Source organism: Camelus bactrianus, chromosome 30 (assembly GCF_048773025.1).
Source record: "Camelus bactrianus isolate YW-2024 breed Bactrian camel chromosome 30, ASM4877302v1, whole genome shotgun sequence".
Classification (NCBI taxonomy): Eukaryota; Metazoa; Chordata; class Mammalia; order Artiodactyla; family Camelidae; genus Camelus; species Camelus bactrianus.
Genome location: NC_133568.1, coordinates 17,739,788 through 17,765,652, shown reverse-complemented (window position 1 = coordinate 17,765,652; position 25,865 = coordinate 17,739,788). Strand labels below are relative to the sequence as shown.

Sequence of the window (25,865 nt, the reverse complement as noted above, 5' to 3'; positions counted from 1 at the left end):
TCATCTTTAAAATGGAGATGTTGTGGTCTAGCCATACAAGGACTACTACTTGGCCATCAAAAGGAATGAAGTACTGGCACGCGCTACAACACAGACGAACCTCAAAAACACCATGAGCAGTGAAAGAAGCCAGGCGTAAAGGCTACCTATTATGTGATCCATGTATAGGAAGTGTCTAGAACAGGTAACCCCACGGATACAGAAAGCAGGTGCCTAAGAATTGGAGGTGGCAGGGCTGGAGATTAACTGCTTAATGCGTGTGAGGTTTCCTTTGGGGATGATGAAGATGTTTGGGAACTAGATAGAAGTGGTGGGTGTACAGCATTGTGAACGTGCTAGATGCCACTGAATTGTTCACTTTAAGTGGTTATTTTTATGTTATGTGAATTTCACCTCAACAACAACAAAAAAAGGGACTTTAACCATTGTCCTTGTGTATAGGAACATTAGGAGGACTGAATGAGGTAATGCTGCAAAGACTTAACACAGTGCCTGATGTTTATCAAACAATTAAGAAGATATATCTCTTAGTAATTAATTTAAATAAGCATTGCTTTATGTAACATCACACCATTTTCTTATTTTTTTTTTCACATTTCACTGTAGTGAGAACTGGCAATTTTATCATGAATTTGTAACAGACCACAGGCCAGAATTTGGGAACCACTGAAATAAACAATTTTGATAAATAAAATCACCTTTTGCAGGAGAGGGTATAGCTCAAGTGGTAGAGTGTATGCTTAGCATGCGTGAGGTCCTGGGTTCAATTCCCAGTACCTCCATTAAAAAAATAATTAAATAAATAAACCTAATTACCTCTCCCGCCAAAAAATAAAATCACCTTTCGTAAAAGGCCCATTTTAGAGAGCCATCCTGAAACATTTAATAAACTGAAGATACAAAAGAGGTGCTGTGACAGCAGTACTATCCAGAGATGCACAGAAGCAAGGGCCAAGGTGAGTCAATGTGGCCGTTCAGTTTTTCTCACTAAAGTGAGAAAGGCAACACACCCACACCCACACATTCCCAAAAAACAGCCGCGAGCACAACAGCAGAGAAAACACCACATCACCTGATCAGGAGAAACGTGTCAACCCCGAGATAGAACGGGCCACTCCGCGAGTAAAGGTACAGTGGGTTTGTAAGCACTCTGGTTTTCCATTCAAGGACGTTATCTGCAACAAATATAAAAAGCAGTGTATTTTTATTTAATAAGAGGGAATCGTGGGATTTATCCCTTCAGAAAAAGCCAAAGGAACACCTTTAGCTTTCAGTTGTATTGCAAAACCTTTTACCCATCTCTGTAATTCACTCAAGAGGAGAACTTGGACGGGGAATATCAATGGGGACAGAGGTAGCTAATCGTAACCAGGGCTTTGAGCCCCTTTGTACCCTGACAGGGCCCACTGCCCCCCAGGGGCTACAGCAGCATCGCCTGTTCATCATGGTTCAGGTCTCCTAGGATGCTCTTCAGATGACCCTGGGCTAGCCCCTTCCCCTCAATTCTGAACTATGAGTTTGGTTCCCACTTGGAGAGCACCACTCTGTTGTTGGGAGTGCCTCAGGAGTGTTGTAACAGAAAGAAGGTTGAAAAACAATGATTTAATACTAGAGCGCAGTGTTTATGTATTTATGCCTGCCCATTTTTCCTGGAGAGAAAAAAAGTTTCTGGATTCATTAATCATGGCAAGAGGGAACCCAGCTCTTTGGATGAGGAAAATACAATACTCAGCTGTCACTGTTCCCTGGGTAACCAGGTGCCTGATTCACATCCTAGAGGAGGTGAAGGAACCACTGGACATTGGCCTGGAACACTCAGTTATGGGAGGCCATGGCTCTGTCTCTAAAGCAAAAGGAATGGCCACTCGTGGGAAGGCTGCAGGCTCCTGTCCTATGGTCCAACAAGACCCCCCACCCCACAAAGCTAAAGCTTCTTTCTTCCTCGACTGCTTGTAAAGATTCACTGGTTTTCCTCACCCAAAGACAGCCACGCGGTCATCTGGCTGGTGTGCCCCGAAATGATCCAGAGGAGGCTCAGAACGCGGAGGCCATTCAGGGCAGAGCACGTGCTCCCTGGCGTCTTTGTGGTCCAGATGGCCGGCATGTTCTTCTGCCAAGAAAAGCATCTCAGAGCACAGTCGATGGCTCCTAGGAACCCTGGGCAGGAGCGAAGGTGTTACTGTCCACTCTGAAAGCCAGACCACTCCCTGCGCTGCCCCACAAACGAGCCAAAACATGCAAACCAGTGATCATGGCTGTCACCCAGATGCTCCCTCCCTGTGACCCCGGACTGCTCAACTCACTTCTCCATGGTCCCCTCTTGATCTATCCGTGGACCTTTAGACATGGTCTCCCTCCGCTAGGAACCTTGACTTTCCCGAACAGTCTTGACCTGAGGTTGATGCTCACACCATGTCATACAGAATACGCTCCCCAAGCTCAGGCCTCGGGGAAGCCAACACCTGACCCCAGTCCTGCTTTACAAAGGGTTGGGGGAAGGGAGACTGAGACATCATTAAGAAACCACCTGCTCCATCAAGCCAGCAGTTCACTTGAAAGGGCATCCCTGGTGCCCTCCCAAGAATGAAACTCTTGCCAACAGCATCCCTACCTGTCAAGGCAGAGGCATGAAAACAGAAGGGCAGTGGCACAGCAGCTAAGGGTGCAGGCCTTACAGTTAGTTGGACATTCCTGGCTCTGAATCTGACTCTTGTGTGTTAGCTCTGTGACCTCCGGAAAGTGAATTAACTTCTCTGTGCCTAAGCTTCCACATCTGCAAAATGGGAATCAAAGTAGATTTTATAAACATGGGATTATCATGAAAAACAAATGAGAGTGTTGCCTCTCCTACTTCTTTTTTAAGCCCTATTGCTTTAAGAAAGGTTAATCCCTTCTCCTTAACTTATTCCCCTTAATTTAAAAAAAAAATTTAACTTGCTTCACCCTGAGGGCCAATTAAGTGTCTGGAATTGTGGAATGGGAGCCTCCAAAACTCAAGTCGGCTCCGATAGACTCCTTTTCCTTCCTGGGTGTAGCTGGGTGCTTCAGACACTGTGCGCACAGGAAGTCCTTGCAGAATTGAAACTTAAAATCGAGATTGGGCTTGTAACCAAGCTCTGAGAATCTAAATCAGCTTCTTAAATGGAAAAATGTAAATAACTAGCATTTTGAGGTTCCAGCCGTAAATAGGAGTTTTTCCATCGGCGTCACTCTCAAATGTGCCTGCCTGACAGCACAAAGCTCACCCTTCCATTTAGAGGAATTTTAACTCACTGGGAATTGGCATTGTCACAGCACAATCAGCAGTGTCCTACACCTCGTGTCTGGCTCCCTGGGTTACATGAGAAGCCACATGTCGCAAAGGAACATCACAGGACTTGGGTTCTGCCCAGTTCCACCAATTCCTTAACCTCTCTGAACCTTTTTCCTCGCTTTTAAACTGAGCACACTTTTTGGCAGGGCTGTTGTGAGGATTCAAGAACAAGACTTGTCAACTATCTGGCCCGATGCCTCACTTGGCAAGCAAGCACTGAATACATTTTGCTGTCATTATTATATTTTCCGTCTAAATTCTGCTTGTGGGTGAACTTCACCAGCAGTAGCTATAAAATTGTCTGCAAATAACTGGTCTGTAGAGAAGACAGCCTCTCTGAGTCCCATTTCACTCATTTGTAACTGGAAAGTGTCATAAGCCACAGAAACACAGGGAGGATCAGATGAAACCGTGCACGTGGTCAGTGGTTCTCAAAGTGGGGTCCCCGGACCAGCAGCTTCAGCATCACCTGGGACTTGTTAGAAATGCAGAAAGAAAGGCTTTGCCTCAGACCTCTTGAGTCAGTCTTCGGGGGCAGGGCCTGGGAATCTGTGTTGTGACAAGCCTTCTGGGTGATTCTGATGCTCGCCAAAGTTTGAGAACCATAAATGTGACCATGCTTTGAATTTCTGGATTTTTTTCAATGATTATGACTAGGAGCCCACTTTAAGCAACAGACGACAGAGGAAGAGCCCCGACTTCCAGAGGGCAGAAATCCATAGCTATTTACTTCATGAAGTCATCCTCAAATATTCACTCATATTTTTCTCATCTAAATTGTAAGGAACAGGCTCATGTAACAGGAATCCACTCTAGGCAAATGCAATGATTGTTTGGAGGATAAGGAACAAGGAATCCAAATTTGGCTCTAAACTGCTCGAAGGCACAGTGGTCTTGTGTTGATCTGACTCACTGATGAGTGTGAGAGTGGAGAGAAAAAAAGTGCTAAACCTGGGGGTTTCTCCATCTCGATTTTATTTCCAAACATTCAGGAATGTGATATTTTACTCTGATGGTATTCGATTTTTTTTTAATGCTACAGCAATGGAACATAGAGTCCCCCCATTTTGAGACCACAGTTAAATGTAGCTGCTGAAAAAGTTAACGTAACCTTAGTGTCCTGATCAGAGAGTCTTACTTCGGGTGAAGAATCTATCATTTTAATGACTGATTCCTGGCACCATGCCAGGTGTGTCTGCTTTAAATCCTGTGATCTGGCCTTAAAATGTAGGGCTCTGGGAGTTAGCCTGCCACCCAGTGATAAGCAGTGGTGAATTATGGTGACTGTAGGCTCACCCTCCATCTGACAGGAGCACAGGGCAGGTCCCTGGAACCCAGGTGATCTCAGCAAGGTCAGTGCAGTGAAAGGTCTTGACCAGTTAAAGCCCCTGCCCTTTCCTCCCTCTCCTGGTTTAACTGAGAACACAGCAATTAGGAGGAGATGAGGGCACATTATCTCATTGAATTTCTTCAACAAATCTCATTATATGTCCCCATTCTACACATGTGGAAACAGGTTCCTAGAGGTCAAACAACGTGACCAAGGGCAGAGTTAGAAACCCAGGGGACAGCCAAGCATGTGCCCTGTCTGCCGTGCCCACCATGGAACCTTCCACATGGCGGCCAGGGAGCAGAGAGACTTCTTAAACCATCTCACGTAAGAAATAACTGAGAGTTTCTGCAACTTGGGGGAGGCCATCAAAACTGTCCTCAGTATCTGATGGGGCTATAAAGAAACAAGAGAGTAAGTAGGTTTATTTTCTGACACCCCAGAGTAGAAATTATAGGGCAGCAGGATGGATGCTGTGCAGAAGTCTGACATGAACATTCCTGACACGATGGGTTCCCAGGGCTTCTGATTTGGGAAGGAGTTTGCACTGGAACCTCTAAGCCTTCTCAGCTCTTACATCATCATCTCTCTACAAACACGCTTTTTCCCATATTTCTCTTTGTGGGGGTTTCTTGTTGGTGTTACTGCTGTTTCGTTTTTGCCTGAAGATCCAAACAGGGTTTGGTGAAGTCACCACCGTGCCTCTGCATTGGCTGTGTTCCCTGAAGCTGCTTGGTCACAGATTCATACTCTTCTGGTCCATGCATTGAAATTCGATTTTATATTTATCCCTCTCTTTGAAGTAAAGGAAGGACAACTGTGTGGATTTAAGGGGCTCTGCTAAAAATTATTCCACGTCTTCTAAAAGTATTTGCATGACGAGGTTATTCTTATTTCAGAATGTGTCCATGTGTTTGCTTTGTCTTGCATATGAGCAGGTGGAAATGAAGGTAATACTCTTGATTTTTAACTAAAACACAATCCGGTGTGACTTCTCACTGCCCAGCCTCACCAGGCTGTGCGGGGTTATCTATTTCTGCCTCAGGTACCCTCTGCCGTCTTTTAATCCCCTGTGTTGCACACATACTCCCCTGGCTTCAGTTTACGTGGAAGTCAGTTACCTCGGTGATGCCAGGAAGGCTCTGTGAGTCATCTGTGTAGCTGTGACGCTGAAAATAGACGTTGTGCTCATGAAATTGACCCTTAGGGGATTACGAGAGTGAAACCCAATCACTGTTCTGACCTAGTCTTTGAGTTGCACAAAAACACACTGCATAATTGTGCCCAGGAAAGAAAGCAGCATTTTCAGTGACCTCGCCTTAACACACTGATGGTAAACAAAGACTCAGTTATGAGGAGCAGAGACCCAACCTCCAGCCGGCGTTTAGACGCTGTCAGGCACCACTAGAGTCCAGCACCGCAGGGATTCTTTTCTGACGCTGTGGTCATCTAAGTCACCGCTCAGGAGCGGTTTTGGTTTGTAGAGATGCTTACTTTTCCCTCTGCTCGGGGTTCCTGACGGTGAGAGATGAGCCAGGCAACCCGTCCGTCGGATTCTGTTCTCTTGCTCACTCCCCACCGTCTCTCTCAAAGGCAGACTCCCATAAGTGGCCGGATGTGCCTCGGATACGGGGGATGCCCTGCGGTCTGACCCCCACCCGGTGGCTGCCACATAGACAGTTCCAGCCAGAGGAAGGGCGAGGCCCAGCAAGGTGAGGAACCTGCAGGGACAAGACATATGTGTGACCAAGCCTGACCTCACACCAGCACCACAGTAAGATGCAGAGAAGACATCCTAGGGAAAAATAAAACCACTCCAGCCCCCTATTAAAATAGAGGCAAATGTTAATGGCTTTAAGAGTTAGGAGTAGCTTATTTTTTTCTTTAATTTTTATTGACGTGTAGTTGATTTACAATGTTAGTTTCAGATGTACAGCAAAGTGATTCAGTTATACATACACATATGTATATATTTTTCTTTTCAGATTCTTTCCATTATATATTATTATAAGAAATTGAATATAGTTCCCTGCTATACAGTAGGTCCTTGTTAAGAGTAGCTTTTTTTAAAAAACACCTTTATTGTGGTATAATTGCTGCACAGTAAACTAAGGAGTAGCTTTCTAAGAAAAAAATGAAAGAAATTACAAAGACAAAGGGTAGCAGATTTCACTAAACTCGTTACAATTGTGAAAGAAAAAATCATAACAACCAAAAAGCAGCCAAAATACTGAGGAAGATATTTGCAGCTCATATGACTAAGGATTCATATCTTTCCTGGACAGAAGGAACTTTAAAAATCAATAAGAACTGGGGGGGGGAGGGTATAGGTCAGTGGTAGAGTGTGTGCTTAGCATGGATGAGATCCTGGGCTCAATCCCCAGTACTTCCATTAAAAATAAATAAATAAATAAAATTAAAATAAATAAACCTAATTACCTCCCCCCACCAAAAAAAAAATCAGTAAGAACCCAACTAACACAGACATGGAAAAGGGAGTGAAAGGTATGAATAGCAGATAAACTTAGAAAGAAAAACCCTCATTACCAATTTTTCAATATGTAAATTAAACCAATTTATTATCTGTCAAATTGGCACTAGTTTTTACAAAGGGAGCTTTGGATGCTGGTGACAGGCTGACAGAACAGACACGGGCATCTCCTGCTGGGGGCGGTGCAAGCACCTTAGTAAGATTGCTGATATATTTGGGGGAGAAGCAAAGCCTCAAATAAAAGAAATCCGTCTTCGCTGGTCGCATGATAGGAACAGGAATATTTGGGGACAGGGTGTGTTTCTCAGTGATCTTGAAAACCCACCACATTTGAGTGTAGCCAGACTTTCTCTAGAACACTAGCAGATTTTCTTGTTTAAGGTAAATGGTGATTTCCCCCCATACAAACAGCACTGGCCAGACATCATTCAATGAATGAAAATGAAATGGCTAAGTGTAGCTGGTGAGTGGAAGCTGGTGAGACAGCCCAGCATATACATCCCAGAAAGGTCCCTGAGATGCCCATACTCACAGACACACAGCAGCAAACGTGTCTAGGAGGAATAATCCAGCAGCACATCTGGCCACACCCCCAACAGACGAGGAGGAAGAATTTATTGTAAAGAGAGGGAGAGAAGGAGCCAAAAATGAAGCATTTCTGAATCTTAAAATATCTACCAAGAGACAAAAAAACAAAATTGCATTAGTAACACTTTACTTGGCAGTAAATACTTGACATTTTGCCGTCTATTATTGCGAAATTAAGCTTTGATGTTAAAAAGGGCAGCTGGCTTTTAATACACCCGATTTAAGGATGGGGAAAATAGAGCATAAAGATGCTGAAACTCACAGAACCAGGCTTAGCCCTGCTGGAGGTGGGCCACAGGTCTCCTGAATCCTGTCTGCCCAGACTCTGCGCCCTTTCCCAGCACACGGCCCTGGGAATGACAGTCCTACCACCAGCTCCAGTCTTTCCGTGAGCAGGTCCCCACCAGAGAGAGAAATGCAATATGAGATGGAAAAATATGATGGAGGCCACAGGCTGGGAAAAGGTGCTGAGACTGAAGCTAAGACACACCAACCTGGGATGCAGCTAAGTAGTCACCACGAGAAATAGTTTGAGAAGATATTAGTAGTAAGACTAGGGGGCAGTAGTCTCAAACTTTAGCATGCCTCAGAGTTACATGGAGGGCCTGCCTCCCCTCACAGCAAGCTTCTGATCCAGTCCGACTGGGGTGAGGTCTGAGAATTTACACTTCTAACAGACTCCCAGGAGATCCTGCTGCTAATCCAGGTGCACGCCTTGACAACCGCCGGCCCAGGGGACTTCCAAATCTCAGCAAAGGACAGGGGACACAGCATGGTGCGATCAAATAGCAACACCAGTTATAACAACAAAAAATGTTACATTAAGTGCCCACTCGCTGTCGGACACATCTTGGTCATTATTTCTAATGAGTCAGCAATCCCGTAAGGAGCTATTGTTTACCTTATTTTACGGGCAAGGAAAATCCTCCTCGGATAAAGTAAGGAACTTGAGCACAGAGGTTAAGAAAACAGGGTCTGCAGTTTGGGACGCCTTACTATCTGACCATGGGTGAGCTTGTCTAATCGCTCCGTGCCTCAGTTTCCCCATTGGGAAAATGGAGATAATAGTACCTACCCCATAGGGTTGCTGTGAAAATTAAATGTAGCAAGAACTCTGAAGTACTTAGAAAGTGTCTAACCTTGTGGGGGAGGGTATAGCTCAGTGGTCGAGGGCGTGCTTAGCATGTACAAGGTCTTGGGTTCAATCCCCAGTACCTCCATCTAAAGGGAAAAAAATGCCTGGCATTGAGTAAAGGCTCAGTAAGCACTGGCTATCTTTATTATGGTTGCTGCTGACTGGCAGGGCCAGAAGTCACCCCAGGACTGTGTAAACTTGAAGAAGGCAGTCTTTTTAATCCCTCAGGCTACCTCATCTCGCATTCTGGAGGTTTGGGTTTGGGCCACTTGCTGTGTGACCCTGGGCAAATCACTTAACTTCTCTGGGTCTCATTCTCTCTTCTATGTAATGAGGAAGGGTGGGTTGGACATCCCTTCCACCTCCAGCGCCCACTGTTCCCATGGTTGTGACCAGAGGGTTTCTGAATTGTCCAAAGATGAATAATGTGTGATTCGTTGTGAGTCTTCATTGTCACCTGTTAAGGGTGGAGATAAGGAGCAGGCATTGTCCAGGTGTCCTCAGCCCTGGCCAAAAGTGAGGGGGCTCCATCAGTGGGTCCCTCAGGGGACACGGCAGCAGAATTCTCATCCAATTCCATTTGCTCTGAATTGATGCTCCCCGGGCTACTTCTTGGCAATATTTGAATTTCCCTAATAAACTCCTCCAGTGAAAAAGAAGTGCACTGACCTACCGACATGTCTGTTCCCCTTGGAGGTTCTAGTCTAATTTTAAAAGAATCAACTGGGTTGGTTTTTGTTGTTGCTGTTTTTTACAGTGACCCACTCCAGAGTCTCTGGCTGGTGTGAATCAGGCCCTCAGCCTGATGGCCCTGGATGAACTGAGAAAATCAGCTTCCTCCACCTGCAAAGCAAAACCCAGCTCCTCCCTGTGGTGACCTTCTGTGGACATCCTGAGAGGCCACAGCAGCCACAACCTTCCTCGTCACCTTTAACTGCACAGCACACATGGGAGGTCACGGGGAAATCCAAAAGCAAGATGTAAAAGCTTTGTGGTTTAGCTACACTATTGAAAAAAAAACCAACTTTTTTTTTTAACTTTAATGTAGGACCCTCCATGCAACAAAAACCACAAGACAACAGAATTAGGAATAAAATGATACAATATATCCCTGGGCTCTCAGATTACGTTTCCTTCACCTTCTATTGTTTTCAAAAGTGCTTTTTGTTAGGTCTGACCCCTCCCTTCCCAAGGACAGGCTTAACGGCAGCTGGAAAAAGTGCCCCAGAGGTCTCAAATGATAGTCTTTCTGCATCTAAGTCATAGAGGAGCTGCCTCACTGGCCCCAAAGCCAATTAAAGCAAGTTACAACAGACGTCGCATCAGCTGCCCCGGGGGGAATCCTCCGCATGTCAGCAGTTTGTCCGCGGATGGAATCTGAGGCGTCAAACAATAGCGTCCTGACCCAGAAAGACACAGGAGACGCAGGCCCTCTCTGCTGAGCAAGCAGATGTGGAAGTCAATCCATGGGGTTAACAATGCCCCCTTAACCCCAAAGATAGTTCTGGCTGGGCACTAACAACATGACTGTCCAGCTCCGCCCCGCTTCATCACCATACCACTGTGCAGTCTGGCAGTGACTCTTAAACCTCTAAATAGCTCGCGCCTTTCTCGGGCTGTGTCCTTCCCGTGGATGAGATGCTGTGGGGCCAAGGGAACCTGCCCCTTCTCTAGTCCACACTCCGAGTGTCTAGGGCCCCAGAATTGCAGTGGGGCTGGGGGGGGCGGGGCTTAGGTTATCCATACCCCCGTCCAATGGAGTGAGGAGGCGTCTTAAGTCACCCAGTTGGTGGTACTTTGTTATAGGAACCCTAGGAAATGTTACAGTAAGTGGTGCTGAAATACACAGACATGAACTGTTCGGGAACCAGCCTATGACTGGGTTTGTGAACATCACAGCCAAATTTTATCTAGACTTTCTAGTGTTCCACATTTTCCTTCTCAGGACTCACACAAAGTCTGTTGCTTGAAATTTTATAACATCCTAGACAATCACACTATGCAGCTTTTTGCCTAAAAGCAGTATGTTCTGACCTGCCCAGAATATTTTTCCCTCTGCTGTCCTGGGCTCATTTCTTCTTGGCTTGCCAGCCACTGTCTTCTACTGTACACTCCCTGCCCTCCTGCTCCAGCTGAGTAAAATTTGTACAAACAGCTACTGCTGAGCTGGTTACTCCCACATCTGTAGAGGAAATATTGGCAACGCCATCAAAAAGCTTGAAGGAAGAGCCAACAAATCCTTTCTAGATGGGGACCTTTTCCCCTGGGCACAGATGCTCCCATTTCTGTCTGCTGCCTCTGTGCCGAAGCCGGAGGGACGCCTTGGCAGTGAGGACTAAATTCCACTAATATATCCTCCCAAGTCAGCTCTGCTCACCCTAATCAGGGCCCTTCCTTTTTCCAGGAAGAAAGAGAATTATCAAAATATCTTTGTATCCAGAACAGTTTCTAACCTTCCATTTTACTCTAATATCAGCTCTGGCGAATAAGCTTAGCGTCAGCCAGAGAAAGCAGGCTAATTGATACATCTCTTAAATCACCATGACCACGAACTCATTACACTTGGTCATTTATTCACTTGAAATGCTAATAACAACTCTGCAAATTTACCTTTGTTTCTAGGATATGTATGGCTTCTCCAATAAGAAATGAAATTTAAGTTTGATACATAACAACTGGTTTTCTTTTTAAGAGCACATGAAATATTTGGCTAAGATAGAGAAGTAATATATTAGGAGCTGCTGGGATAATCATAAATTCAGAGGACAATTTAAGGTTATTGAAAACTAACTGCAATAGCAACACTTAAAAACAGGGCTTTTAACAATGTGTATAATATTGTGATATAATAAGAAATTTATATTTAGACTTCATCCCCGGTTCCTGGGACTGAGCTCCTAAAGCCCCTGGAATTTCCTGAGTGAAATGGGGGTGAGAAGAGCATCTGTCGTAATTCATTATAAGCCCCTTTCGACTGTACTGGAGTTTAAGCTAATAAGGTGACTTCTGGAGGAGGGAGCTGGTTGTCAGGGGAACCAACCACGTGATTAAAGGGTTGGAACTTTCAGCCCCATCCTCAACCTCTGGGGAGGAGAGAGGGCCTGGAGATTGAGCTAATCACCAATGGCCCATGATTTAATCAATCACCCCGACAAAAATGGAGCCTCCATAAACACCCTAAACGAAGGGGTTGGGAGATGCTGCAGGCTGGTGAAAACACCGAGGCGCTGGGTGGGTGGTGCACGCTGAGGGGGCAGGGAAGCCCTGTGCCCCGTCCCACATACCTTGCCCTGTGTGTCTCTTCCATTTGGCTATTCCTGAGTTTTGTCCTTTATAATAAAGCAGCAATATCATGGGTTTCTCTGAGTTCTGTGAGCCGTTACAGCAAATTATCAAGCCCGAGGAGAGGATCCCAAGAACCAAAGTTCCCGGGAACCCCTGATTTGCAGCCAGGTTGGACAGAAGTAGCAGGTAACCTCGGGACCCACTACTTACAACTGGCATCTGATGTGCGGGGGGCAGGCTTGCGGAACTGAGCCCTTCATGTGTGGGGTCAGCACTATCTCCAGATAGTGTCACAACTGCATCCGGTGAGGAGGAAACTCATACATCTGGTTTTGGAAGTGAAGTGTTTCGTGCATAGGGAAAGAGTGTTGTCATTTTACGGTGTCATGTTTGTTCTTATTTGGATAACTAGAATAAATACAAAAGACACTAGCAAAAAAAAATTAGGCTTTAAAGCTCTTCCTTGGAAATTTTTGAAAGAGTTCAAGGAAATCAAACCAGTTTCCATGTAAACTTCATTATGCGCAGTTACAGTCAGAAGCGATTATAAGGCTGCAGAGAGTTAGGGGCAGACCGAAGGGCACGGTCCACCCCTCCCTGTACAGAGGAAGAGGCTGGAGCAGGGGGAGATTAAGTTATTTGCCCCGGATCACACAGCTGAGCGGTGACAACCAGGGCCAAATGCTGGTCTCTTAACGCTAATCCATTACAACATGCTGGCTTGACACGGTCCCAGTTCAGAAGGGCCTTCTGGATTTGGTATCTGGGCCACACACGGACCACAGCAGAGAACACGAACAATATGGAAACCAGATACCACCCAAAGCCTTTCTTCAGGCTCAGCCAGGCAGCTGAGGGTGAGGGAAGATTAAGTTTCAAATTTTATTCCATAAAGATTCAGCTCCTACCTTCTAGTCAACGTCTTTTTCCTCCTTTCAACCCACTCCCTTCCTGTTCCACCATGTCCACTCCCACGGCCCCTGCCCCAACTCCATTAGTCTCAGCTTGTTGGATATATCAGGATGAAAGGTTGGTTTGATCCTGAAAGAATGGCCAAGAGGCTCTAAGGAGTTGGAGTTTTTCAAACTTAATGGTGAGACAATAGTTTCACTGGCTATTCTTTTGGACCTACCCAGCTGAGACATCTCAGTCACATCCTCTTCAGCACAAGAATCAGGGACACACACGCCCACGCTGTAGTCAGCGCCATCCTGGGAAAAACAATGCCACAACGCCCTTTAGTATTAGTGTCTGTAGAATATATGCATGTTCGGTCCTAAGTAAGGCTGTCGCTGTGCTTCCCATGAATCCAGCAGATTGGGAGAAGCGGGAGGAAATGGTGCTAGAAGAAGGAAAATTTGCTGACTTCTTTGTAGATGGCTTTTCCGTTACAGAGTATTTCAAGTGAATTTACAGAACATCAGATGCATCCATATTTAAATAAAAATATGCTCCAAGGGTTAATGTAACTGGCTGTTTAAAAAGCAGCCACCATTGTGGGACAGACTGCCCCAAAGCAGCCCTCTCCTGTGTTACAGGTCATTAAGAGTTAACACTCCTACAGTGAGTTTTCAACAAATTTGCCAAGCTGCCATTTCTTCGTAGCAGGATGCGGTGTAGCAAGTAAAAATTTTATTAATAAATCAAGCCAATCATTAGAATGCCAGTCCCAATAAAGCAAAGATCAAATTATAAACAAAAATTGCTGAGATGCCTCTTCTAAACACATAACTTACATGATTGTGGAGGTCTGACCTTTTGCTCCGATATTAAAACCATTAATCTGCTTTGAAAATAGGATATGACATTTGTACATACTGATTAAGCCCCCAAGCAATCGTTGTCAAATTCTCAGGGTGACAAATGGAGCTGGCTGATAATCTCCCTATCTCCGGTGGTTAACCATTCTGAAACCATTTTATAGTGTTAACATCAGAGAGCTTGGATTCCTTTTTTTATACAATTGTTATTAGCCAACCAGTAATGTATTTTGTTTTAGTGTTGTGCAGCATTCGTAAAGTCTATCTTTGTATTTCATAGGAGGCTGTGCTGTTCCTAGGGGTTTTTTTCCCCCAGCAGTAAAGAATTAACATGTTTTGAAGACAGTGAGCCCTGTGACTTCAGTCAATTGATTTAGCGATGCACTTATAAAAGTCCCCACCCACCTGCTGGGATAACCTCGAATTCACATCTTGGAGCTCTGTTTCTGGGAAAGGATTATGGGTAATGGGAAGTCCACTTCCCTTCCATGAACTGATGGTGAGTCAGGAGTTAATGCCCGAGAACACTGGCTGGGTCTTGACCTTGGATTCCCCAAGAAGGTCGTCCAGAGGTCTTGTCCTGTGCACTGTGGTAGGAGGAACATTTGAAGGCCTGTCTGGTTTGTGGACACCTCCTCCTATAATGTCCCATACTCAGAACATGCAAGCAAGTTTCTGCCAACTGTTTTAAATTTAGTTTTAACTTTTCCCAAAATATCTTAATAGTTTGTTGTTTCAGTTAAGATAAGTAGTCAGTGGAGTGGTATCAGTTTCCATATCATGAACCCAACGTTCACTAGTCCTTCAAGAGAGTGTGCTCAGAGCCCAGGCTCACCTGCAGGACATGAAGCTTGCAATACTGCCCTCGGAAGCGGCCCGACGGCGCATGGGTGGCAAGACACTCACTGTACGATCCCAGCCTGTCCACATTTCCGCTAAGAATATTGCTCCCAAGCTTCCCGACGGCGTCATACACTGAATTGCAAAGCAAAAGAAGTGGGCAAAGTTAGCTTCCGTGTGTCACTTTAAAATGAATTTGTGGGCATTCAGCATCACCTTCTAAACCTCTCAGAGTTGAATGACCAAAAGAAAAAAAAGACAGATATATTCAGATGGCACTCTTGAGCCTGCATTTTGCATCCACAGCCCCTCCCTTCATTGAGGGAGAACAGTGATGTATGTCTGTTGTTTAAAATATTTAAGCCATTTAAGTTTTCTCTTCTGTCAAGTGCTTGTTTATATCCTTTGCCCATTTTTTAAAGAATTTCCTTTCTGATTTGCAAGAGCTCCTTATTATTCTATATATTGTTCCTTGTCTACCTGAGCCGTTGAAAATACTTATTCTCAGTCGGTTATCTGTCAGTTCTTTACCTATGGTGTCCTCCATTGGACAGAAATCCATTCTTTCGAGCCTGCGATTTTTATTTTAGTCTTTGAGCAATCTTTGTCCTAATCAAGACTGACTACATAATTAGCAGGGCTAATGCAGAATAAAAATGCAGGGTCTTTTGTTTAAAAATTCATTAAGAATTTCAAGATGGTGGCAGCAAATCACACTTACAGGAAGCATGGAGCCCTTTTATGTGTGGGGCCCTGTGTGACTGCGAAGGTCACATGTCTATAAAGCCAAACCTGGTTCTGATACCAGAACCATATGGTTTTTATTATTACAGATTTAGGGTATATTGAGTATTCCACTTTCAGTCTTCCTTTCAAAGTTGAGGTAGTTAATATATGTGGACTGTTAATCTTTCACACAAATTTCAGGAATCCATATTCAGAAAATTTCAGAAAATTTCAGAAAATTTTCAGAAATTGTGGATAATTTCAGAAAAAGTTTATTGAGTTGCTCAAAACATCCAACGAGAATATTAATGAAAATTACTTCAAATGTATAGATTATACGGGTGGGAACTGACATCATTTTTGTGTCAAGCTATCATTGGATGTCATGCAATTTACTCAAATCTTCTTCTGTGTTCTCATTTATGCTTTTATATTTTTCCTCAATAATCTTAAAACAGATTACATAAACACTTCCAAGTTAGTATATAGTTGACTCTTTTCCTCAGTATTTTATTTTCAATTATATTTTCCAACTGATTGTTGCTGGTGTGGGAAAATGCTATTGATTTTTGTAATTTGTCTGGTATCTGGAGAATTTGCTGAACTTTCTTTTTAGTTTTACAGTCTTATTTCTTCCTCTCTAATCCTTAGGCCACTGTTTTGTTTTCCTTTTCTAGTTTTGGAAAGTTAGAGTCAAATTTATAAAGTGAGTTTGTCACTTTTTATTTTCTGGAACAACTATATAGCTCAGTGGTGGAGCCCATGCTTAGCGTGCAGGAGGTCCTGGGTTCAATCCCCAGTACCTCCACTAACAAAAAAAAAGAATCAGAGAGGAGTATCCACAGTAGCTAGTAAGGATTAGAGCTGTGTGTTCAAACCCATTTTAATCTGAACCCATAACCCTCTAAAATATACAAAAAGACTCTTTTTGTTTGTCAGTTTTGTATACAGTTTCTTATAAATAACTAAAGATAATGATCTCCTTAGAGTGAGCGGGGAGAAAACCCCAAATACAGTTTGGCAAACTGTGCAGCTCCTCTTGTATTTGTCTCTGTCTTTACTAATAATTGAGTTCCTGAGATTTAATCTAGAAATCAGGTTGAAGGAACGGCATTTTGCCTACATGTGTGCTTTTTAAAACAGTAATACGTTATTTTGAAAAGCTCCTGGCCATAACTGGGCAAACAAACGGTCCTTCCTGTGCTTCCTGGGGTAACCTGACTTTCGCCATGAACCTTTGCCTCTTCTGGCAAGCTCTGAGCCACTTGGGCTCAGCCAGTGGGTGTCTGTTATCACTGGCCTCTTTCTTATGGGTCTAAGTGTTCCAGGTTATTGCCTGTAATGAGCATAACTGACTCTACCCTTTTCCCTCCCATAAGTATGACTCTCTGTGGCTCTGACCACACTCAGAACCTTAGAGCTGGCATCCATGGTCACATGTAGCCAGTAATCATCATTTCAGCTTAAATGGTCTGTATCATAAGACTGAGCACATCCCTCCCCTCCTTACGACGTTTTCAAGGCACCGTGAACAAAGTTAAAAGGTAACTCTCAAAGGAAAGGACATATTAATAACTCAGATAAAGAACTATATTCAGATCATATAAAGAACTCTTACAAATCAGTAATTTTTTAAAAGTCAAAGAAACTGATTTAAAATCTGCTAAGGATTTGAAGAAGCAACTCTTGGAGAAGGAAATCCAAGGGACCAATGAATATGAGAAAGTTGTTCAGTCTTATCAGGAAACCACAATTAAACACCACTTTTTTCTACCCCTCTGACTGGTACAAATTTAGAAGGATGATACAATTGAGTGTTGGTAAGAATATGCAGGAATAGTTCTCTCAGTGCAGCCTCCTGGCTCCTACTCTCTCTCCTGACAGCAACTAGATTTTCTTTTGGAAAATTACCAGTTTCCAACTGCACATAGTCTTTTTTGTGTGTATATATATATTTTTTTAATTGAAGTATAGTCAGTTTGCAGTGTGTCAATTTCTGTTGTACAGTATAATGCTTCAGTCAGACATGAACATACATATATTCGTTTTCATATTGTTTTTCACCATAAGTTACTACAGCATATTGAATATAGCTCTCTGTGGTATACAGTATGAACTTGTTTATTGGATTTTGTGAGAATCCCCTTGTATTTTGAAGCGAGAGATACTCTACCAGAGTTCAGTAGGTGTTCTGAGCGATTCAGTGGGTTTGTAGATGTAATTCTTGGTGTATTTGTGGGAGAGGGCAAGGTGTGAGTCTCTCTACTCTGCCATCTTGGCAACAACTGCACGTAGTCTTGACAAAAAGTCAAGGTGCTCTGTCCTCTCATTCTTGAAGCTGATGGGGTCCCTGGAGGCTGCTTTTGCTCTGCCATCCCCCTCCCCATGACACAAGGTCAACCATCTCCCAGGACTAGTGTGGAGTGAGTCAAAGCCCAAAGCAAAGTTTGGACTTCATTCATCCACAGGTGGTTTCCTGAGAGGTTGCAGAACAGGCACCACCGTGGAGACCATTTGGACCTCGCTGGTCCAGTGACCGGTTCCGAGCCTAACAGGTATTTTGCCTTTCTCTCCATTCTGTGAGCTGCCCCATAGGCTGACGTTAAACTCCCCCTTTTTGCTGAAGGTTGTCAGAGTTGATGTCTGTGGTTTAACTGAAGGCTTCTTCCTAACTGTGTCCCCAGTGACCCAGCAACTCAACATCCCAGAATCTGCTCCAGGGAAACACATATGAGCACACAATTTGCAGGATGCTTGTGGCGGTAATGCTTGTAAAGGCAAAAAATTGTACAGAAGCTATTGAAAAATCCATTTTTTGGGACAAAAACAGCTTAAGGTTGGCAATTGCAAATAGTTCAGCCTCTAACAGGAGAAAGTGGAATGAGCTATGGTACTTTCGCATGCAACAACTAAAATGAGAAAGATCTATATTTGCTGCTATTGGAAATGGTCCAAGACACATTATATTATGCAAGGGGAAAAAAGCTTAAGAGCAATAAATATATTTTTCAATTTTACAAAGCAAAACAATATCTTTCTGGTAGATATATATGCACAAAAGTGCAAGGAGAAAGTTCTGGAAAGTTCTAGAAGGATACACACCCATTGCTAACAGCTGTCATCCAGGAAGGGGACTGAGAATTGAACATGCAAACAAAAAAGACTTGAGTTTTGTCTCTGTTGTTTCGATTCCTTTACAATAAGAATAGAGTCATATGTTATTTAATATAGTGTACAAACAATAAAATATGAACAAAATTGTAAAATCCGTCATGTTAAAAAATCTTCAGTGGCATTCCGTCATCTAGAGTAGGAGTTGGCAAACTCTGGCCCTGCCTGTTTTTGTAAGGAAAGTTTTATTGGAACACAGCCATCTCACTTGTTTACGTTTTGTTAATGCTGCTTTGTTAATACAGGCAAGGTTGTGTAGTTGCAAACAGAGGCCGTATGGCCCACAAAACCGAAATATTTACCATCTGGATTTTAGAGGAAAATTTTTGCAGACTTCTTATTTAGAGCTGTGAGTCCCAACTCTGGGCAGACAGTAGAATCACCTGGGGCATTTTTTAAAAAAATACTGATGCCCAGGGGGAGGGTGTAGATCAGTGGCAGTGTGTGTACTTAGCATGCACAATGTCCTGGGGTCAATTCCTGGTACCTCCTTCAATAAATAAAAATAAATAAACCTAATTACTACCCCCCCCAAAAAAAGTTTAACAATACAGTTTAAAAATGTACCTCCCCCCTCAAAAAAAAAGGAAAAAAAAAAAAAAAACCTAACACCCAGGCTCCACTCTCACAAAGGGTGGCCTAGCTAGTCAGGGGTGGGGCTTGGGCATTCATTATTTTTCATATGTTCCCAGGCGATAATATTTGCGGCCGGGTTTAACTTCTCTGATCTTTAAGGTTAATTCTAGGTTCCTGAACATGGTTTAAAAGCCCCTTGCTGGCCACACCTGCCCCCCTAGTCTCATCCTCCGACACCCACACCCTTTTCCTCCACTCCATTATACACAACGCGCCAGACCTGCACCTGTCTTTCTGCTTGGAATGTGCCTCCTTCCTGTCTGCCTGGCAAATGCTGACTCATCCTTTGAGTCTGGGCTGAAGGATGTTCTGCCCCAGGAAGGAGTCCACACTCTTGCTTAGTGTTTCGCACTGGAGGGGTGTAATTGTTGACCTGACCCCCATGTGAGGGAGGGGCTGTGCCTTCATCGGTAGATGTCTCAGAGGAGGAGCTCAAGAAACATTTACTGAATTAATTTAACTTTGAGGGAGGGGTTCAAATGCCCCAAATCCAGCTCCACAAATGTATTGTGAGGTCCTCTCTGTGTCAAAAACAAAACGGATGTATTTATTACAAATAGACTACATGATTTCCCACGTTCCTTCTCCATCACTGAGTTTGCCAATCCTGGTAGCCTGAAGTGTTAAGGATCTGGAACTAAAAGAGCCTGTCCTGACCCTTGGATGAAACCCTGAAGGACACATGTAGAGAGATTCCTAACTCTTCACTTGAGAAGATGAAATTCTAGTTCTCTTTCCAATTGGTATCTTGCTTTGTAAACGGATTTGATTTAGGGTTTTCTAGCTGAGGTTATTTTGTATGCCGTGCAAATTTTCAATTGCATTTGCTTCTTTTCTGGTTACGAATTCAAATGGACAGGTTGTCTTTTTCCCTCCCCATCCTTAATTAGTTTCTGTCAAGAACCTGGGACACCAGGTCATGGGCTCCATCCAAACTGAAATACATTGTGATTGTCACGGGAGGGAGGGATAGAATAAACTAGTGATTAATCCCACCTGCCACTTCAAATCGCATGACAGTTGTTCCAAGTTTCCATTTCCAAAAGATTAAAAACAACTTGTTTCTATTCCACCGAGCTAATTAGCAGACACATTTTCTTTCTCACGTGGTGGCAATATGTGAATATTAAAATACAGAATTGATTCATTTCTGGGTTTAAATGCAGGAAAGAGAGACCTTGGTCAATGGTCTTAAATTTTAGAACATGGATGCACTTATATCAGAAAGCTGAAGGCAGCAGAAGCTTCTAGAATGCTAAGCCACAAACAAATCCTGCAAGCAATGATTATCTTCAGCATTAGCTGCAAATATTTATTAAGATGGTGTGTTACACTGGAGATTTTTAAAACTAGAACTGAATAGTCCTTGCTCTTCAGTGGACATATGTAACATGCTAAGCACCTGTCTCCTGGGATCTCCTTGTTGAGAAGAGATCTGAATGTGCTATCACCTTGATATCCAAGTTCCTGAAGCAGGCTCTTTGCAAACACTTCCTGGCCATCCCCCTTACATCTGGCCACCTATTAATGTTCGATTTGAAGAACAAGAATAGTGTGTGCATTATTTCCTGTACTGCTATTACAAATCACCACAATCTTGGTGGCTTAAAACCACAGAAACTTACTCTCTCACAGTTTTGGAGGCCCGAAGTCCAAAATCAGTATCACTGAGCTGAAATCAAGGTTATTGGCAGAGCTGTGCTCTTTCTGGAGGCTCTAGCGGACAATCTGTCCTTTCCCTCTTCCAGCTTCTGGTGGCTGCCAGCATCCCTTGGCTTGTGGTCACATCACTCGGATCGCTGCCTCTGGGGTCACATCACCTCCTCTATGTGTCAAATCTCCCTCCAGCTCTGCCTCCCTCTTCTAAGGACTCACGTGATTGCATTCAGGGCCCATCTGGGTAAGCCGGGAGAGTCTCCCCATCTCAAGCTCTGTACCTTAATCACATCTGCACAGCTCTTGCTTCTATGTAAGCTAACAATCACAGGTCCCAGGGACTAGAATTGTAGATGTCTTTGGGGAGCCATGTTTCAGCCAACCACAACATGGATATTAGAAATTCAGTTAATCCCAGAAATGTTGCTGTGTCACCCTTTATAATGAGATTTTCTTGCTTTCAGCATCGTTTCTGTCCCATCTTCAGCAGCAGTGCAGGGGATGGCCCTGAATAAAACGCCCTCCAAACTGAGAGCCAGATGGGAAAAGAGGCAGTGTTTGAGAATGCAAGTCAAGCAGGTGGTCATTCCTCTGATGATGGTCAGGGAACAGGCTTGGCTGTGGCCAGTGACTGGCCAGGCCAGTGAGGTCTACCTATGGCTTGCCCCCGTGTAACAGGGTGTAACCATGGGCCTTGGCTTCCAGCAGAGAGGATGAGACACACAGACAGGAGACGTGAAGTCATCATTCCAAGGGATAAACGATGAAGCCAAAGGGAGTCGGTGATCAGGAAGGAAGCTCAGCGACGCAGCCATCAGGGTGGGCTCAGCGACCTGATGTAAGGACCAGGCAGGAGGGAGTCGAAGGGTTAAGAAAGTTTTATAGCAAAAGTAGCTGCTTGGGGAAGATTTCAAGGATGTTAGGAGATTAGAGAAAACAGGAAATGAAAAGCCCTGCAGGCTGCTTGGGAACCGGAGGCCTGCCCCTCGCCTCCCTCCTTCCGTCCCCAAGGAATAAAGTGCAGGGAACTGCAGGCGTCATGTGAAACCATCCGGACCTCAGTATGCTGAGCCCTGTTTTAATTCCATTAAATAAGTTCCCCCTGAAAGGCCTCTGCTGAGACAAGTGGGTCTGCCTGGACTTGATGACATGGCCGTGGGTGGGCCTGGTGTAGCTCAAGGGAAATGAGTTCCAGGACCTACCTGAGACTGCTTGTTTTGCCTTTTTGTTTTTGTCTCAGATAAAAAGCACATGCTTTTTTATTCTAGAGGGTGGTTTTGAGAGACCCTCACTCTCTCTGTTTGTTTCCTCATGCTGTCCTAACAAATTTCCCCAAACTGGGTGGCTTAAAACAACAGAAATGTGTTGTCCCACAGTCTGGAGAGTAAGTGTCTGAAATCAAGGGGTCAGCAGAGTTGGTCCCTGCTGGAGGCTCTGAGGGAGAACCTGTCCAGCCTCTGTCCCAGCTTCCGATGGTTGCTGGCAGTCCTTGGCATTCTTTGGCTTGTAGACACATCACTTCAGTCTCTGCCTTGGTGGTTATGCGGCAGTTCTCCCTGGATGTCTCTGTGTCTGTGTGTAAACTTCCTTATAAGGACATCAATCAGTGGATTATGACCCTCTCTAATCCAGCATGGCCTCATCTTAATTTGATCACATCTCTAAAGATCCTATTTCCAAGTAGGGTCACATCCTTGGTACCCAGGGTTAGGATTTCACATCTCCTTTTGGAGGACAGAATTCAACCCGCAGCACTCTCCAAGGCGAGATTCTAATCCAAGTCAAGCTACTCATTAGCTTGTGAGGCATGGTTGGGGAAGTTATGGGCCTGGAGAGAAGATGCAGCTGTGTGCTCGGGGAAGGTGTGACAAGTTTATGGAGAGATGGGATCCCAGGATGGTGGAAATGGGAGAGCACAGTGGGCCACGGCAAAGACCTGCAGAGATAACCCATCAGGTGCCCCATAGGACCAAAGACACATAATACGGCTTCAGTACCTCCTTTCAACAGTGTTTCTACTGTGTGTTCTGGTCATCTGCTCTTTAAATTAAATACATTTATACCAAGTGCCAACATAGAAGGGCATAAACCCTTCTTAGTTCCCAGGTGCCCTTCCTCCAGAGAAAAGATGGAACAAGATAAGATATTCAGCTAAGAGATATGAAATCATCATTCCAGAACATATATGGTAGAGTCCCCAGATTAGAATGACTGAAAAGGATACATGGACATATAGATAGACCTCTATCTCCATATATATTTAATAAGGATCACATGTTCACTGAATAAATTCACCATCCTATATTGGAGTCCAATATCAAAAACATAGCAGGGAAAACAAGTCAATGTGGGGGTGGAGAACCAAAAGAGGTGATGGAACAAAAGGGCAGGAAAAACAGTAAGAAACAGATGATCAGGTAGAGAAAGGGGAGGAGAGAGAAGACTGATCCCCATCAAGGAAGGACCGTCCCTGAATTAGAAACAGATGAGTTTTAAGGAGGATGGCAGTTAATAACCACAGTGGTCAAGGGGAAAGCAAATGGAAGAAAAAAATTATTTGGAGGGAGGATCCCAGAGTCTTTTAGGCCACAACTTTTTATATGTGGTAAGAGATTGAATGTAGATTTCTGTGGCTTATGGACTATAAAAATAAAATTAAAAAAAAAAAATCAGAAGCAGAGGGGTCAGAACACTGGCCTGAGGACTTCAGGAGTAAAAAGAGGGATAAAATCATACAGTGACCTAAGAAAGTGGCAAAATTACGGCACACAAAGAGTGTTTGATGGATTTTGTTCCATTTGAGACGGTGAAGGTGAGAGTGAGTGGAGAAGGGTGTTGGGAAGGAGGAACGGGACCTTCGTTTTAGAGTTGTGTTACCATATCCTCCTGTCCCGTATACTCCACACCCTTTGATCCGCCCTCCCACCACCAGAAGGACTGTCTGTCTCAGGCTCTAAGATCAGCCTCTCTCCCAGTCCAGAGCAGCAGCAACACCAAATCCCCTCTGCAAAAACAAACGTGTCTGCCTGAATCTCAAGACCCCTCTCTCCACATTATCCCTCAGACCCCACCCAGTATCCGAAGGTCTACTACTGTCACCCCTGTGCTTTGGATTGGGGACAGTTGCCGTAAGACATTATTATGCAACATTTAATATACTGAAAAGACATAAAGAAAAAAATAAGAAACACCTATGCTTCTATCACCCAGCTTAATAAAAGACCCATCATTTGAGATCTGATGGATCCTCAGTTACATCCCCACCCTCCCCACCCCCACTGAAAGGCCGCCTCTAGCGGAATTTGGAGGTTACCGTTCTCATGCACTTCTTTCCATTTGTACTACATACAAGTCTCCCAAAGCAACATGGTGCCTTAATTTACATTTTTTAAACTTTAGATACTATATATATTCTTCTACAACTTTTTTCCTTGATGTTATTTCTGCATATTCCCTCCATACTGATACATGTATCTCCGCTTCATTCCTTTTTTTTTTTTTTTTTTTTTGCTGCTGATTAGCTTTCTGGCTTGTTTCTCTGGTTGTGGCTTATTTTAGGCAGTGATTGAAAATGCAGGCTTGGGAATCAGATGTTCTGGGCTCAAATACTATCTCCACCAGTTATTTCAGCAAGATACTTTACATCTCTGTGGTTCAGTTTTCTCATTTATAAAATAGAGATGATAATAACACCCTCCCCACAGGGGGACCATTAGGACTAAATAGATGACTTTTGCACAGGGCTGGGAACAGAGCCTGCCATGTAAAAGTACTCCCTAAATATTGACTCTTATTATTTTCCCATCCACATGACTGTCAGGGAAACCATGCTGAGAGCAAAGATCGGAACCCCGCTCTGCGCTCAAAAATCTCAGGCAAAATGTCAAAGCAATGATGTTAAGTGTTCTCTGAGTGTTACAATGAAAATCAGCTAAAACAACCACAAATAATAACATTAAATTAAGTAACACTCATGTATCCCATTTACACACATCATTCAATTCTTTCTTGGACCATTCAACTTTAGGAAATTTGTTTAACTAAAAAAATACAAGATTTTCAATTTTCAGGCCCCTGCATATGGAACATCATTGGTGCGTGGCTAGAGTAACTTGTAAGGCAAAGAAAGCGTGAACAAGGCTGTGACTAATGATGGCAATATGTACCACCACCTCGTCACCAGAAGTCCAAGCCAGTCATCGCACCTTCTGGATTTTCTTGGCCAGCTCATTTGGCCTGGGTTTGTCAGAATGTTCTCTGTCAATATCACCAAGTGTTGCAGCAAAACATAATCAATTCCAAAATAAGAGTTGAAGGTGGTTATTGAACTCATTGGGTTCAAATATTGGGACGTATAATCCACTGTAGACTGGCACTTGCTTCAAATCGCGTGCTATTTCGAATTACCCAATGTTAGATCGAAACTTTTGTTTATCTTTGTAATGTAGATTATGCTACTAAGGGTTTTCCAAGACAAAATACATTAGTCATGTGCTCAAAATGGAAATGCAAATTGCTGTGATAGTTTTCCTGGCTTTGAAAAGCATGAGTTTTTACATTTTTCCTTGTGAGCGGTTCACATCAGCATCAACAATGAATCATTCTCCTGGAGAGGTTATCCCACGGAAAACGGATCTGATCTCCTGCCTGTTTCTGGCAAGAAGGTGTATGTCCCTTTGGTTGTGAAAGTAACTGGGGAAACTAACAAAAAATAAATTACGGCAGCCTGACATCCTCCCGTATCACATGCAAAGAGGCCTGGCCTACTAACTTCTTCCAATTTGAGCCAGTGCACTCACCAAAATGCTCCTCAGAGTTTACTATGAGGCAAATAATAGTTTAAGACTTGTTTCCTGAATAACGAAGCAATTCTTTATCAAAGGCAGACTAAATGTCTAGAAAAGGAAATAAACCAAGCCGTCCCATGTGACAGT

The 25,865-nt window shown here is 43.8% G+C and overlaps 1 protein-coding gene across 1 annotated transcript in view; it reads right to left on the bottom strand.

Annotated features, from left to right (window-relative positions):
• LOC105073995 (O-acyltransferase like protein) overlaps nucleotides 1-25,865 on the bottom strand; it is a gene marked incomplete at its 5' end in the record, with an annotated part of 63,338 nt that overhangs the window by 29,143 nt on the left and 8,330 nt on the right. The window contains 6 exons of the mRNA XM_074355264.1: nucleotides 1,073-1,175; nucleotides 1,978-2,157; nucleotides 6,138-6,364; nucleotides 7,667-7,808; nucleotides 13,275-13,353; nucleotides 14,738-14,877. Coding sequence (XP_074211365.1) covers nucleotides 1,073-1,175; nucleotides 1,978-2,157; nucleotides 6,138-6,364; nucleotides 7,667-7,808; nucleotides 13,275-13,353; nucleotides 14,738-14,877 — 871 coding nt within the window. The remainder of the gene's footprint in view (nucleotides 1-1,072; nucleotides 1,176-1,977; nucleotides 2,158-6,137; nucleotides 6,365-7,666; nucleotides 7,809-13,274; nucleotides 13,354-14,737; nucleotides 14,878-25,865) is intronic.